Source organism: Salarias fasciatus, chromosome 6, assembly GCF_902148845.1.
Source record: "Salarias fasciatus chromosome 6, fSalaFa1.1, whole genome shotgun sequence".
In the NCBI taxonomy this organism is placed as follows: Eukaryota; Metazoa; Chordata; class Actinopteri; order Blenniiformes; family Blenniidae; genus Salarias; species Salarias fasciatus.
The window spans coordinates 1,655,287-1,671,661 of record NC_043750.1 but is presented as its reverse complement, the minus strand read 5'-3'; the positions used below and the strand labels follow the sequence as shown (position 1 = coordinate 1,671,661).

The following is a 16,375-nucleotide window of genomic DNA, read 5'->3' as shown; positions in this document are numbered from 1 at the left end:
GCCACCTCCACACAGCGCCACCCAAAACCCCATCAGCCACCTCCACACAGCGCCACCCAAAACCCCATCAGCCACCTCCACACAGCGCCACCCAAAACCCCATCAGCCTCCTCCACACAGCGCCACCCAAAACCCCCACAGCCACCTCCACACAGCGCCACCCAAAACCCCTGCAGCCACCTCCACACAGTGCCACCCAAAACCCCTGCAGCCACCTCCACACAGCGCCACCCAAAACCCCTGCAGCCTCCTCCACACAGCGCCACCCAAAACCCCTGCAGCCACCTCCACACAGCGCCACCCAAAACCCCATCAGCCACCTCCACACAGCGCCACCCAAAACCCCCGCAGCTGCAACACTTTTTAAAAGGTAAATTTATCAACGTGTCTGGATGTTGAAATAACATTGCTTTGATATATTTCAGCAAAATTTTTAGAAGTCATGATTTTAAAAATACTAACGATTACATATACATCTAAAAAATGCTGATATTCCAATGTTGATTCCACAGTGAGTTCACGACACAACTTCAACCATGTAGTGTCAACCTTTTTTTTGACGTTGAATTAACATTTTTCATCAACTGACATTATTTCAACTAAATGTCAACGTTTAAGGTCGGTTGAATGCCAGCTGGGTCGTTATGACGTCAAAAAAAGGTCCAACAAGTCTTGGTCTGAATCTTGGACCTGTTTTGTACGTTCTGCTGACGTCTGGATTTGGTCCTTCACAGACGTCAAAATCCTGAACGTCATCATGACGTCAAAAAAAAAGTCCAATAATGACGTCTGAATTTTGGATCCATTTTGTACGTTCTGCAGACGTCTAGATATGGTCTTTGACTGACCGACCTAAAAATGACCTGATCTGCACGTCTTCCTGACGTCAGATGTTTGGTGGGTTTTAACCAGTATTTAAAAAAATGTGTCTCATTCAGATGGCCAACCCTAGCTTTAAGTAATTCATAATTATATTCCTGAGGTTAGTGTTTACACGGGAAAAACGAAGGATGGACTCCTGTCTCACGCTGGGGTCTGTGAAGCGTTCTGATTGGACGGGACGGCTGTGACATTCTGACGTCTCCCGGAAGTAAATTGCGTTTTTCTCGTCTTTCTTTCTCGGTTAACTTTGACGCTACAGCTTTGAAAATGTCTGTGCTGTTAAGTGCCGGTCGAGCTGCTCGTTTTATCACATTCATTATATTCAGTTCATGTAAAACTGCCTTTAAATAAATCGTCTCCATACAAGTCGGACTGCAGGACGCTGGCCGCCATCTTAGAAATTTCAGAACGAGCAGAATGAAGTCGCCTCTTTGGCAGATAATTCCGCTTCCAAAGCAGAATAAACCCACAGGTCTGTTCGGATTCAAACTTCATTCTGAATAAAGTTTTCAGGTGTTTACCTGGTCATTTTAGAGCAGAATGAGGCTTTATTCTGATTTACAGAGGAACTGTAGTCCCATGTAAACACGGCCTGTCTCTGGGGGGCTGACTGATGGCCTCTGCTGTTAAACAGACACTGTCTTCTGCTCCGTCCTCCTTCAGACGTAAAGCATCTCCCAAACATCACACTGCAGGAGTGTGTTCTGGCTCTTCTGGACCCCGCAAGCACAGAGAGCCGCCGGTGCCCGGACCCCGCAAAGACGGCGAGGCGGGAGTCCAGGCGCACACACACACAAACTGTTTTCAGGTCTAATAAAACATTTTTATTATAAGGTTGCAGGCCTATTCCATTATGGAAATAGCAGACATTTTTATTACAGGGTTGCGGCCCTCTCCTCTTATGAAACATTCAGGCTAGCATAAAAAATGTGACAAAAGAAGAAAAATAGCCGGACAGAATTGCCGCCATGTTTCTTCCCCGTCACTCTCTGGATTTACCCTCCGTCTCTTGTCATGTTTAATGGAGGCTCCGTCTGACGGAGGCGAGGGAGGAAACCAGGAGAAACCAGAGGCCTTGAGTGGAGGGACTGTCATCTGGCTCGCTCTCTTTTAATTTATATTCATTCATAAAGACAAGAAGCACAGCCAAACCAATCATTTCTGATTTCTAAAGCCCAAACAGTCAAAAAATGACAAATCAGTAAACATGAGCTTAAAACAAAAAGTGAATGATTTTCCTCTTCTCTGATGCCTGGTTCCACTATCTCCCTCGAATCAAGCCAAGACTTTATTCACAATATTTAATGTTGCTTTTTTTATTGCAAAAAAGTGCAGATTAATGAAGAAAAAAAACATTTTCTGTCATCCAACATATCAAGATTTTATCCTGGTTTTACAAAAACAAAACAAAACAAAACAAAACAAAACAAAAAAAAAAAAACGCTTAATACATCCATTCCAGATCAATACCAAAGATTTTCATATATTCTGGTTAAAATACTGAAAATCTTTCGAATCAATTAAGCGGTAAGAAAAATGTTAGAATTTTAAAAATTTCTACATTTTTATAGTTTTCAGACTGTTCAGTTGAACTAAGTACGATGTATGACTTACACAGAAATGACGGCACAGCGAGAGATCATAGATGAGAGAGAATGAAAGAACGGGGATGACTTCAAATAAAGAAATCCAGAAAAAGAACAGACGGACCGAGTTTGAAGCCGTTTCTGTTCTGGAAACGTCCCTGAGGTGAGAGCATGGTCAGCGTGGCAGTACCACGTGTTACCAGCAGATGGTGTCGTGAGTCACTGGAACATTTAGTCTTGGTGTTGAAAGCAGCAGAATTACAAACCACAGTCACACACTACTGCCACCTGGTGGCCACCAGAGGTATTACTGCACCTGGACACCACTCCACCGCTGTGGCCAGAACCCGGACCTGATTTACCTTTTGTTGAAGGGACTGTCTCCAGCGATGACGTGAGTGGACTCGGGGCCGACCAGGAAGTGAATGCGCTGGTGGAAAGACCGGGCAGCCTGAGGAAGACGAAAGTCAGAACCAGGTGGAGTGAGCCAGCTGAGGGAAACTCCGCCCCCCGCTTCGGTTTCCAGCTCACCTGCTGCGGGGCCAGCGAGGACGGAGACTGGCTGAGGACCTCGCCCGGGTCTGGGGACCCCTGGCAGTACTGCTGGTTCTGGCAGGACGGCTGCAGGCAGCAGTCCGGATCCATACAGTCAGCCAAACCATCTGAAACACACCCACACACACACACTTTGGTCTCCACGAAGCTGAGGCTGCAGGACCGGGACCGACGGAGCGGGGACTCACGGGAGGCTGTCAGATGAATGATGCAGAAGTTATTGGTGGATGAAGGAGTGATGAGGGAGGAAAACAAAATAAGGAGAGAGGCAGGTAGTAAAGGGAGGAGGGGGAGGCAGCAGAGGAATTAAAAGGCAATGAGGGATAATGGAGGGATTGAGAATAATTAAGAACGCAGGCATATGGTGAGGACAGAGGAGGGGAGACAGACAGGCAGAGCATGATGGATGAGGAGGACGGTGACACACACCATCACACACCACACACACTCACCATCACACACCACACACACACACCATCACACTTCAGAGCAGGACCATCCCTCTTCCTGATAACTGACAGCGCTCTGTCGCCCTCACTTTACCACAGAGGTGGAGAAGCTCCAGGTCTGGCACAGGAGATCCTGACGTAGGACCATCTGAGTCCACACGTCATGCAGAAGTTACAGGTCTGCAGACCAGCAGGGACTATTCAGCTTTTGTTTTAACCTCAGTCTGGACAAAGCACAATATAGCGAGGATCACTAACAGAAGAGCAGAGGTCATCGGTCTCCTGCTGGACTGTCTTCCTCCAGACTGGGTCAAGGGGGGCAGATCCGGTCTGAGCTGCCATCAGTCCATCACCGGACACACACACACACACACACACACACACACACACACACTACTGAAGCATGAAGATAAGGATCATGTGACTGATTGATCTGTTGGTGTTATATGAGGAGGAAATGAAGGCGGGTGGGTTTATCATCTGAACTCTTTCACTGCGGCTCCAGGATGAGACACCAGCCTCCTTGATGAAGAACAAAGCGGTCTGGATGGCAGTATGAGCCGTCTGGAAACGTGCAGGATAGGGAGCTGGAGAGTCCCGTCAGCACACACAGCACACCAGACCCAGGTTTTCGGCTGGAATTCAGTCCCTGGTCACTGAGCTGGGGTCCAGAAAGGACCGCTGGTCTCTGTGTTCAGGCTGTATGTGGACGATGTGCCGTTCTCCCACTGCCACCGCACAGCCTGCTCCTCACAACACTTCTGACGGACCCCCGCCAGAGATCACTCCACACTTCACGCTGAGAAGTTGAGCTTCGTCTGGCTATACCAATTCCTACCAGGTGACGGCGTAGTGAGTCCGTTTACCACATGTTACCAGCACCCACTACTGCCACCTGCTGGACAGACCACATCCCGTCCCGTGAAGGAGGAGCGTGAGCATCAGGTTGGTCGAACAGACACGTGGAAGAGGAAACAGACATGGAGGTGTGTCAGACGGAATCAAACAGCAGAAAGGAATGAAATCAGGCCTCAGCAGCTTTCAGCTCCCTGATGGAGGGATGGAAAAAGTGAGTGTGAGACGGGGGGATGTGGTGGAATTAGAGTGAGCAGAGTGTGTTTATTAAGCTCTGCCAAGAGGAATAAAGACGGAGCTGAAGAGGAGGGACGAAGAGACGCAGGGCTCCATGCAAATGATGAGAGGCAGCAAAGGTACGCTGAGGAGCAGAGACCGAGGAGGAGGAGGAGGAGGAGGAGGAGGAGGAGGAGGAGACAGATGGAGGGATAGAAGGATAGAAGGAGGTATGCAAGGTAATAAAATCCTGGCTGCCATTTGTCTCTGTTAGTTTATAAAAGCCAGTTGTACATCTGGTGAACAGGCATCAGGGACTGACATTAAAGATACACACACACACACACACACACACACACACACACACACACACACACACACACACACACACACGCACCATGGATCAGAACAGGAGGTGGAACAGTGTATCCTTTATCACTTTGAACTTTATCTTTTTTATATTTAAATGTTTCAGTCTTTCCTCAGAACGGCTGCTGAGACACAAACTTTTTTCTGGATGAAATCTGGCTGAGACGCCGTTTACACAAAAACTTTTTCAACTGAAAACACACAGTTGCAATGGATTTTGGGTGTTTTTTCAAACGACCATCGAGCACTGAGTCACTGAAAACACAACTTCTGAAAACTCTCCAAACCACAAGCAAAGGGAAAATGCTACTTTTCTAAAACGCTGAACGACAGCCTACTGCGCTGTTTTTTACTGGAGTACAGCGCTGTGGCTCTGTAGCTCCCCCTAGTGGCCGGAGGCTGAACGACAGCGAAGTGTAGCAGTATTAAGCTGTTTGTGGTGCTCAGCGGTTCGGGGGCCGGCTTTAAGCCAGCGACAGCGTGTTAGCTGCTCATCTGTGTGATCTCTCCATTCGTACCTGGTCGCTGGGAGCCATCTTCACTTCTCACTGTGCAGCGAACAGCGAACCCCCCCCCCCCCCGGCAGGGAGAGCTGCTTTATGTGTGTGCCATCGTGTAATCATTCTGATTTGGCAGGGTGGCTAATGACACTACTTTCTGAGCTGCGACGATCTCCGAACACAGATTTATGACGGCTTTACAGCGGCTTTAAGCGAACAGCCACAGCTGCTGCGCTTCACGTGGATGTGCGGCTCGTCATTAGCTCTCCGTTATTTCCTCTGCTGCTGATTTCTCAGGCACAATGCTCCCTTTGTGCCATCAGAAATGCCAAAGTTAGCGAGTCGTTCCGCGTCGGGTTCAGACCTGTGCCGCCTGATCCTCGTTGGCATTAGCTGTGTTCCAGGTGGCTAATGTGTGTGTTTACCCGGAGTCACACTCAGAGACAAACATTCACTCTGATTCATGATGAGGAGCAGTTTGCTTTGTGTCCTGATCTCTGCTGTTACAACAACCTCAGGACGCTGTGGAGTGACAGGAGAAGACACGAGGCTGGAGTCTCTCGCACACACACACATCTGGACAAGCGAAGACAGACGAAGACAGGTGGGGACAGGTGGGGACAGGTGGGGACAGGTGTCTGGATCTCTTTTGGTTAAACATCTTTTTCAAACTGACCACTGAACATCTTGAAGGAGAATAAAACTATTTGGACGTCTGTACAGTTCATTTCTTGGCTCAAACACATTTACATTGTTTTCAAAGAGCACACACGCACACACACACACACACACACACACACACACACACACACACACACACACACACACACCTCCTTCGTTGTCCTTCCCGTCCGTGCAGAGCGTCTCCATGGCGACGTGGCAGCCAGCCCCCCTCCACCCGGACTGGCAGATGCAGTGCCACCCGCTGGCCTCCAGGGTGCACCGTCCGTTGTTGTTGCAGAGACCTGGACACCCCTCTGAGCACAGGGGACAGACACACAGTCAGAGCAGTTAGAGCTCTGCCCCGGGGGGACGGGGGGCGGGGGGCGGGGGGCCGTCAGTGTGAGGACGAGGCTTCGACCCATATGCATCTTTGAAGGCAGGTGGCGATGGTTTGTACTGAAGCGCTGAGGTTCATGTCTGAAATGTGTCCAGACGTGTGGACAAGCCTCTGAAGCAGCACCGAGACCAGGACGGGACCACAGAGCTCCTGTCCAAAGACTGCCACCAAAGCGAATCTGAAGCACTTTCCTTTTCTCAGGAAACTCTGGATGAAACTCTGGATACGTGGATCCCACCGCCCCCGAGTCGAGACTGAAACCCAACACTACTGAGAAGAGTCCCAATTCAAACCGGTCCACAAACCTAAACCAGACCCAGGCACATGAGGACCTGTCTGCAGGTCCCTTCAGTCATGTTGGACACGATCCAAGCAGGTGGGATCTCCATGAGGCTGCACTCTCTGGACCTCCTGGTCCTCGGTGCAGACTACCGGTCCTGATAGTACCAGCCGTGGTACCCTGCTCCGTCTGCGGACCCACGGTGCTCCGTGATGAGCAGGGGAGTCAGAGCTCGCTCCCATAATCCCGTTTGACATGAGTGAAAAGTTACGTCACAGCTCAACACACTGCAAATCTGGGAGTTATGGCCAAAGAATAGATTTTTCAGATGTCAGTGACCTTGAACCAAGCGGACTGAATTAGTTCACGCTTGAATGGCAGCTGGTGTGTGTGTGTGTGTGTGTGTGTGTGTGTGTGTGTGTGTGTGTGTGTGTGTGTTTCCCTCCAGGCTTTTATTACACATTGCATTAGTGAAATCTCTTCTGATTTCAGTCTGAAATGACAGCAGGATTTAAAGAAAGTAATATTTATGGCTCTGTCAGTGGCGGACAGTAAAGTAACCATTCATAACCTGATTCAGACTGAAAATGAAAGTGGGCCCACCTGTATCACTAACCGTCTCCTATCAGGGATCACATCCGGAGCTTACCCTTCAAACGGCACTGGAGCTCTGACTGTAACCTTGTAATGCTGGACCTCCACCTGTAACTCTGAACTAACCCAGGACCCACTTCATGACCCCACAGTAGAACCCCTCAGTCTGAAACAGAACCGACACACACTGACGCCCAGGCCGGATGACGGTTTGTGTTTAAAATACAGAAATCAGCTCAGTCTTCAGGAGGTCCTGCAGCTCGGACACATTTCTTCAGCTGGCCTCCCACAGCCTCCACCTGTTTGACTGCTCACATTTCACGGGCTGGACCGTCTTCTCAGGTCTTCTCAGGTCCTCTCAGGTCTTCTCAGGTCCTCTCAGGTCCTCTCAGGTCTTCTCAGGTCTTCTCAGGTCCTCTCAGGTCCTCTCAGGTCTTCTCAGGTCCTCTCAGGTCCTCTCAGGTCCTCTCAGGTCCTCTCAGGTCCTCTCAGGTCCTCTCAGGTCTTCTCGGGTCCTCTCAGGTCCTCTCAGGTCCTCTCAGGTCCTCTCAGGTCTTCTCGGGTCCTCTCAGGTCCTCTCAGGTCCTCTCAGGTCTTCTCAGGTCCTCTCAGGTGTTCTCAGGTCCTCTCAGGTCTTCTCAGGTCCTCTCAGGTCCTCTCAGGTCTTCTCAGGTCCTCTCAGGTCCTCTCAGGTCTTCTCAGGTCTTCTCAGGTCCTCTCAGGTCCTCTCAGGTCCTCTCAGGTCTTCTCAGGTCCTCTCAGGTCCTCTCAGGTCCTCTCAGGTCCTCTCAGGTCTTCTCAGGTCCTCTCAGGTGTTCTCAGGTCCTCTCAGGTCTTCTCGGGTCCTCTCAGGTCCTCTCAGGTCCTCTCAGGTCTTCTCAGGTCCTCTCAGGTGTTCTCAGGTCCTCTCAGGTCTTCTCAGGTCCTCTCAGGTCCTCTCAGGTGTTCTCAGGTCCTCTCAGGTGTTCTCAGGTCCTCTCAGGTCTTCTCAGGTCCTCTCAGGTCCTCTCAGGTCCTCTCAGGTCCTCTCAGGTCTCTTGTTTGACCCTCAGCTTTGACTTTCTGCTTGGTTTCCACCAGCTCGTCTAACTCCACAGCGTCATTCAGTTTAGCTCTTGTGCGGCTCAGATCTCACTCAGTCACTCCATGATCAGAAGAAGTTCACCTTCCCTTCATCCACTTCATACTAAATCTGGAGGGCAGAGGCCCAAATTCAAGGTCAAAGTGACCTTCTGACGTCTGTCACTACAGAATCTCTGGAACGCCTCAGAGTCCGTTCAGGACATCAGGGAGTTTGTGTTGTTTTGGGATTACAGTTTGAGTAAAGTTAGCAGGTTTCTGTGTTTCAGCTCAGACGAAACTGACTGGACCAGAAAGACACGGAGCTGAATCAGCTCTAATCACCGTCGTTGGAGGTGGGGTGAGATAACACTGTCTCAGGGACGACTGGAGAGCTTCGCTCACCCAGAAAAAGCTTCAAATGCTGCTTCAGAAGATTTTCAGTCCCACCTAGAGAAACATACTCAACATGCTTTCAGCTCAAGAGCTTTTAAACTGAAAGTCAGCAGCTTCAGCACAAACCAGGGGAGAACGTGCCCGACTCCAAAGAGACATGCTGGTGAAATCCTGCTGTGTGTGAATGCATTCAGTCCTGGGTGATGATCGACAGATAAGACAGATCAGTACAGTAACCGACATGTGAGAGACACAGACAGACAGTCAGCCTTCAGTGAAATGCACTGATGTTGTAATTTCACATGAACCGCAGAGACTGGCTGCAGCCGAAATGGACAGCGGGCTGCAAAAGACTCCAACATACTAGATTGTTTGTATTTTTATCTGGGAACGAGGAAGGACGATGTTACTGCCGCATAATGTGGAATGGAAAAGAGGGAATTCAGATAAAGAAAAGAGAAGAACAAACTGAAGGCAGAGGCAGGGCATTGGAGGGACGTTAAAATTTAGAAGGTTTTCTGACAGCGAAAAATCAAACCGAATCTGCTGCAAATTGAAGTCTGAGTGAGCCGACAAAGAGCGGAGGAAGCGTTTCTCTAGCTGCTCCGCTCAACATAAGAGACAGAATCACAGGTCGAGAAATCCATGTGAAAACACAACAGGGAGACAGAGAGACAGCGCACAAAGTATAGGGAGGGCCGTGAGTTTGAAATGCCTCCGAGGGCTATACTTTCTGCCGCTGCTTGGCATTCCTCGATCACAGAGTAGACAGTGCGGCTGGCAATCCCATAGACCGATCAATAAACAGTGAGTATCAGAACCAAGCAAAGCCCAGCTGAAGAACAGAACACCCAGGAGAGGAGGGAGAGAGACAGACAGAGAGACAGAGAGACAGAGAGACAGAGAGACAGACAGCAGAGAGAGAGAGGAAGAGCAGCTGGCTAAAGAACACACACAGAGATATCAGGCTGTGGATGCAAGACAAACAGGAGTCACACACCTCTGCTTCACAACTGGGTGTGTGCGTGCAAATCTCTGTGTGTGTGTGTGTGTGTGTGTGTGTGTGTGTGTGTGTGTGTGTCTCTTCATCTGCGTGGAGCTTTGAGCATGAGATTCAGACACAGAAACAGGAATGATGTAACCAGAAATACAAACGAGACCAATAGATATATCGAAAAGAGAAGACAATACAAAAACCAGATTTACTGAAAGGTGAGGAGACAGAAAGTGAAAGAACGAGGAAAAAAATAAATAAAGGAAAGGACGGAAAAAAACTGAAATGGATGGACTGAGTTAGAAGGAACAGAGTGAGAAGTGGTTGCATTTTGGGACAGGAAGGCCTTTTATTAAGTCTTTGTCATGAATTACCTTTATATCCTGAGAATAGGAGAGGGCACGAGGGAGAGAGGGAGGAAAATTAGGGAAAAAAGTAAATCGAAACAAAAGCAGCACTGCCAAAAATACTGTCTGAGATGGATAGATGAAGGGAATGGCAGCCAGAGGAGGAGGACGACAGGAAGGAGGAGCCGGGGTCAGTACAGAGGAACGGTGTCAACATCAGCACACCATTCACATCTGGGAACGAGGAAAAAACGCAAAACTACAAAAAAGTTACTGAAAAACTAAATTCTCCACAACAGATGAGCTGATCTAAGCTTCCCAGTTGGAACAAGGTCAGAGAAGAGGCTGGTCCTGACCGGAGGTCACACAGCAACGCCACAGACAGCTGCAGTACCACTAAAGACCACTAGAGGGGAACTGAAGACATGACAGGAAAGAAGAGCGTTTTCCGAAAACGTACTGAAGTGTCAGGAAACAAAGCATTTCCATTAAGTTAGACGTTCTGAATTGTCAGTGTGGTCCTCTGAGGACTTATTAAACAGACTGGATCTGTACATTTAAAGGTTTTCTCCCATATATCAATCATGCCTGTTTGAACTTGTTGAGTTTCTGTGATTTCCTGCAGAGGTTGGAGCTATATACAGATGACTGACATCTCTCCGTTCTCGTCTCCTGTTGCTCTTTGATAAAAAACCCAAGGAGCTCCAGAATATTCCAAATTCAGCCACTGAGTCTATCCTGGCCAAACTGCTCATATCCTAAAGCAGGTTTTTCGGCTTTCAACACATCACTTCTGAGAAGAAAATGTTGAGTTGCTGCCTGGAGTGACCCACCTGCTGACAGATGCTCCTGTTAGTCTGTTAAACCACCAGGGGTCATAATGTTGTGGCTGACTGGAGGTAAATCTCAACGTGTTACAATCATTTCAGTAAGACAAAAAACAAATCTCAGTCTTTCAGCAGTTCCAGATAAAAATACCCTTCATGGCCCGGTGTGACTCTCCAAATCACATCAACGTGTTTCCTTCTGAGTCCAGAACTGCTGGCGAAGCAGCGCAGGACACTCGGCTTTGCTATTCTGCAAATTCTTGTAATTACACAAATGCCCGGTGTGAAATACGCAGAGTGACATCTTTAGAACAAAAGCCGGCTGTGCGAGTCAGATTACGGCTGCTTACACCCATTCACACCTTTGTGGGCGTTTGACTGGGCAGTGAGACATAACGGGGGCAATGAAGGAAGCAGCTTACACAGGAACTAAGCCCAGAGCGCAGCCAGGATTTCATGCTCTACATCTGACTTTCAAGATTACTTTTCCTCCGTCTGTTCACAAAAAGTCTCTTTAATGTCAGGAATCAAAGTCGATTAGAAAACCCAGTTTTTCTTCACTCGCCTGAAGTTCAATCTTTTGTGAGGGACAATCCAATTCTTTCACAGCTCACTGCAGCGAAGCTTACAGTCACTTAGCATCAGCGTCAAACCAACAGGTTCAGACAGGGGGCGCTCACGAGGCTCTGCTGGCTTCAGGAGACAGAGACCAAGATATCCCAACGATCAGCAAGCAGCCGGGGCGGCTCAGAGCAAACAATGAACACCGTCAAAGCAATGACTACAAACCAGCTGCTGGAAACGCCAACAATCCATCATTAAACTCAAGATGTCGGAGATCTGAAGCAAGTCAGTCACTCCACACTTCACTGAAAAACGTCACTAGATCTGGCCAAACGATGGAGGAGATGAGCGAGCAAAACGATAACATATTCTTGATATCCACATGGGACAACGAAGGCAGGCAAAAAAACCCAAAACAAACTAATTCCAATTAAAGAAACCTACCACCGAAGCAGCCACAGCTTCACAGTACGAAACGAGGAAAGCAAAAGATGAGGGGAGCGAGAGAACAAAGCTAGCGATGGGAGAAGAGAAAAGAGTACCGTACCTTTCACTCTAATGTCCGGATTGTGAGCTTTAAAGGGGACGGAAAAAAAGAAAGGAAGGAAAAAGATGGATAGAAAAGAAAGCATTTAGTCCAGAGGAAAAGAAAAAAATAAACTGTAGAGAAAAGAAAATCTGGAAGAAATTAAAGTCGACACAAACGAGTCGGTCAGGCAGAGAACAGGAGGAAAACATCACATTCAGCAGGTCAAACGATCTCGTTTTTTCACCTAAAATGTTTAAGAACCGTAAAATAAACTGTATGAGGCAAAAATAAAACTTGTTTAAGCTAAAACTCTTGTGTTGCTGACGTTTAACAAGCTTATTGATTAGTGCAAGTAAGTCTGGTTCTGTAATACCACTGTGTGCCACCAGGGGGTGTCATGAGAGTACACCTACATGAAACAGCAACACAAAAGAGAAAAACAAATACATCTCCCAATTAAAAAAATAATACATAAAAAAAAAAACCTATGAATAACATCAGAAAATGAGAGAATCCTTAATCCAGAATTGACAATCTGAAATCTGCACAACAAGAACAATCGAAAATCAACTAAATGTTATCACATTGTATTAAGAAGGAACAATTACAGAGCAAAGCTATTAGAGAGATAACAATAACAGGAGTTTAAAATCTTCAGTGAAACAGTGGCATTACGATAACAGGACATTTCCTGGACTGACTGAGGGTTCGGTGGTTTTATGGATCAACGTTTGGCTTCGCTGAGATGTTTCTATCATTCAGAGATCATGAAGGACGCTGCAGTTCTCCACCTTTCATCCAACATGAATGAACCGATCACAGAACATGTGAGTAAATGGTGTGTTTTAATAAAATAATGAGAAATTCTCCTAAAGTCTTCTGTTTCGCTCCGTTACTGGTAGCATGCTGAGCCACAAGCGCTGAAACACGACTGTCCAGGCAGTACGTCACAACATGGGATGATTTTGGGCTGAGAAGTCCTTCAGTTGTTGAATATTTTAGGGTTTATTTGAAATTGTTGAGTGAAAATACATAAAAAAGTATATTTCAAGTTAAGTGGAAATAAACATCCAGAGTGAGAAGGAACCTCCAAACGGCTCTCTCATCCCCCGGAGGATCTGCTCCCAGTGGAAGGTGTCTGGGGTCGGTGCAGAGTGGAGTCCACCGCCCAGCTGTTCTTCAGCCTCACACACTCTTTAAAGAGCCGGAGGCCTCGTTTGCACAAGGATCACAGGCGTCATGTGAGCCGGGTGATTTCCACACAGCCTCATGAAAACAGCCAATTAATGGATACGGAAAGTATGGCGGAGTGAAGTCAGAGTTCCCGGCAGCAGAGTCCCCAAATGCCTGGCGTACCGGCGGCGGGCGGAGAAGAAGGAGGACGGAGCGAGCGCCGAGTCCTTTCCCCCGCCGCACAATCCGGCTACACAAACAAGCTGTTTGTTGGCAAAGCACTCCGAATGGATTTCGCCTCGTTTCACTGTTGTTCTGCTCGCCCTTCCCGTGCGTGTCTGTGTGTGTGTGTGGTGTGTGTGTGTGTGTGTGTGTGTGTGTGTGTGTGAGAGTGACAATAACCGGAGCCAATTTGGAGCTCTTTCCCAGCGATACTGTAGCTGTCTGTCTGTTTGACAACAAATAGCTTTTTAAGTGAAGGGTTTGGTGGTGAGCTGAAGCGACCACAAAGGCCCGGCAAACTAATCTGCTTCACTGTTTAACTATCACAACACGGCGGAGCGGAGGTCCTCGACCCGCCCGGTCCTCCAACAACACACCGTCCCAGTGTCAGTCCTGCTGATCTGCAGCAAAAATCCAGCCAGAGCAGCTCTACACAGCGGCTCTATGCAGCGGCTCTATACAGCTGCTCTATACAGCGGCTCTATGCAGCGGCTCTATACAGCTGCTCTATACAGCGGCTCTATTCAGCGGCTCTATACAGCGGCTCTATGCAGCGGCTCTATACAGCGGCTCTATACAGCGGCTCTATTCAGCGGCTCTATACAGCGGCTCTATTCAGCGGCTCTATACAGCGGCTCTATGGAGCGGCTCTATACAACGGCTCTATGCAGCGGCTCTATGCAGCGGCTCTATGCAGCGGCTCTATACAGCGGCTCTATACAGCAGCTTTATACAGCGGCTCTATGGAGTTTCTCTATACAGCGGCTCTATGCAGCGGCTCTATACAGCGGCTCTATGGAGCGGCTCTATACAGCGGCTCTATACAGCGGCTCTATACAGCAGCTTTATACAGCGGCTCTATGGAGTTTCTCTATACAGCGGCTCTATGCAGCGGCTCTATACAGCGGCTCTATACAGCGGCTCTATGGAGCGGCTCTATGGAGCGGCTCTATACAGCAGCTCTATACAGCGGCTCTATACAGCGGCTCTATACAGCGGCTCTATGCAGCGGCTCTATACAGCTGCTCTATACAGCGGCTCTATTCAGCGGCTCTATACAGCGGCCCTACACAGTGGCTCTATGCAGCGGCTCTATACAGCGGCTCTATTCAGCGGCTCTATACAGCGGCTCTATGGAGCGGCTCTATACAACGGCTCTATGCAGCGGCTCTATACAGCGGCTCTATACAACGGCTCTATGCAGCGGCTCTATGCAGCGGCTCTATACAACGGCTCTATGCAGCGGCTCTATGCAGCGGCTCTATGCAGCGGCTCTATGGAGCAGCTCTATACAGCGGCTCTATACAGCGGCTCTATACAGCAGCTTTATACAGCGGCTCTATGGAGTTTCTCTATACAGCGGCTCTATGCAGCGGCTCTATACAGCGGCTCTATACAGCGGCTCTATGGAGCGGCTCTATGGAGCGGCTCTATACAGCAGCTCTATACAGCGGCTCTATACAGCGGCTCTATGGAGCAGCTCTATACAGTGGCTCTATACAGCGGCTCTATGGAGTTTCTCTATACAGCGGCTCTATGCAACGGCTCTATACAGCGGCTCTATGGAGCGGCTCTATACAGCGGCTCTATGGAGTTTCTCTATACAGCGGCTCTATACAGCGGCTCTATGGAGTTTCTCTATACAGCGGCTCTATGCAACGGCTCTATACAGCGGCTCTATGGAGCGGCTCTATACAGCGGCTCTATACAGCGGCTCTATACAGCGGCTCTATACAGCGGCTCTATGGAGCGGCTCTATACAGCGGCTCTATGGAGTTTCTCTATACAGCGGCTCTATGCAACGGCTCTATACAGCGGCTCTATACAGCGGCTCTATACAGCGGCTCTATGGAGCGGCTCTATACAGCGGCTCTATGGAGTTTCTCTATACAGCGGCTCTATGCAACGGCTCTATACAGCGGCTCTATACAGCGGCTCTATACAGCGGCTCTATGGAGCGGCTCTATACAGCGGCTCTATGGAGTTTCTCTATACAGCAGCTCTATACAGCGGCTCTATGGAGCGGCTCTATACAGCAGCTCTATACAGCGGCTCTATACAGCAGCTCTATACAGCGGCTCTATACAGCGGCTCTTCATGAGGAGCTGTAGCGTCCGGTCTGCTCTGTGACGGAGCTGCAGACCAGACAGAAACATTTCTTCAGCTGGCTCTTCGTGTCGTTTATTTGGGAACTTTATGAGGACATATTTCCCATGTTGCACCTCTTCTCAGGTCTGAGTGTTTTCTGAAGCTCTCCTGTTGCTCCTCAGCTTTGTCACAGATCATCTCATGTTTCTTTTTCGTTCTGTCTGTCCGAAATGTCTGGAGTCCATTTCAAACCGAGAGAAGGAAGTGTTTGACGTGAGATCCGTCAGCAAGGAGCTGCTGGCGTCTTCCCGCCGTGCGGCTGACTGGAAGATGTACAGCGCTGCTTGTTTGGGTGTGATTCCAGTCAGAAACGAGCCGTTACGTTGTTCTTCCTGCTGCAGCCCAGCGGGCTCACCTCGGCGAATAAACCGGGCTAACGACAGCTTCTCCTCGCTCGCCGGACAACCTTCACTGATTTTAAAGGGCAATTCCACCTTTTACAGCCGGGATCTCATTTTCTCCGGTGGCTCTATCCTACTTCGGATTTTATTGGTCGACAACAAAAAGCAACCCGACACAGAACGCCACGTAATTAGCAGAGTGTTGTTTTATCAGCAGCAGCCATAAAGACGGGAGCTGTGATATTCTAATCAGGGGATCAATAAAGGCCCTCACAGGAGAGAGGCTACCTCTGGGAGATTTCCTCAGGTTCCTGAAATGTGGATAAACTCTGCCAGCACCCAGATAAACGGAACGTTTCCTGGACGGACGGAGAACGTTCGATTCCTGGATTTCTCTTGATGATCTCAGATCAAACCAAAGTCTCGCTT

The 16,375-nt window shown here is 48.8% G+C and overlaps 1 protein-coding gene across 1 annotated transcript in view; it reads right to left on the bottom strand.

Moving 5' to 3' along the window:
- The window catches only part of tenm3 (teneurin transmembrane protein 3), a 212,090-nt gene that overhangs the window by 57,471 nt on the left and 138,244 nt on the right, over positions 1-16,375 (bottom strand). Inside the window, exons 14-18 of the mRNA XM_030092889.1 lie at positions 12,081-12,107; positions 10,170-10,178; positions 6,243-6,389; positions 3,000-3,130; positions 2,831-2,919 (exon numbers count right to left, since the gene is read on the bottom strand). Coding sequence (XP_029948749.1) covers positions 2,831-2,919; positions 3,000-3,130; positions 6,243-6,389; positions 10,170-10,178; positions 12,081-12,107 — 403 coding nt within the window. The remainder of the gene's footprint in view (positions 1-2,830; positions 2,920-2,999; positions 3,131-6,242; positions 6,390-10,169; positions 10,179-12,080; positions 12,108-16,375) is intronic.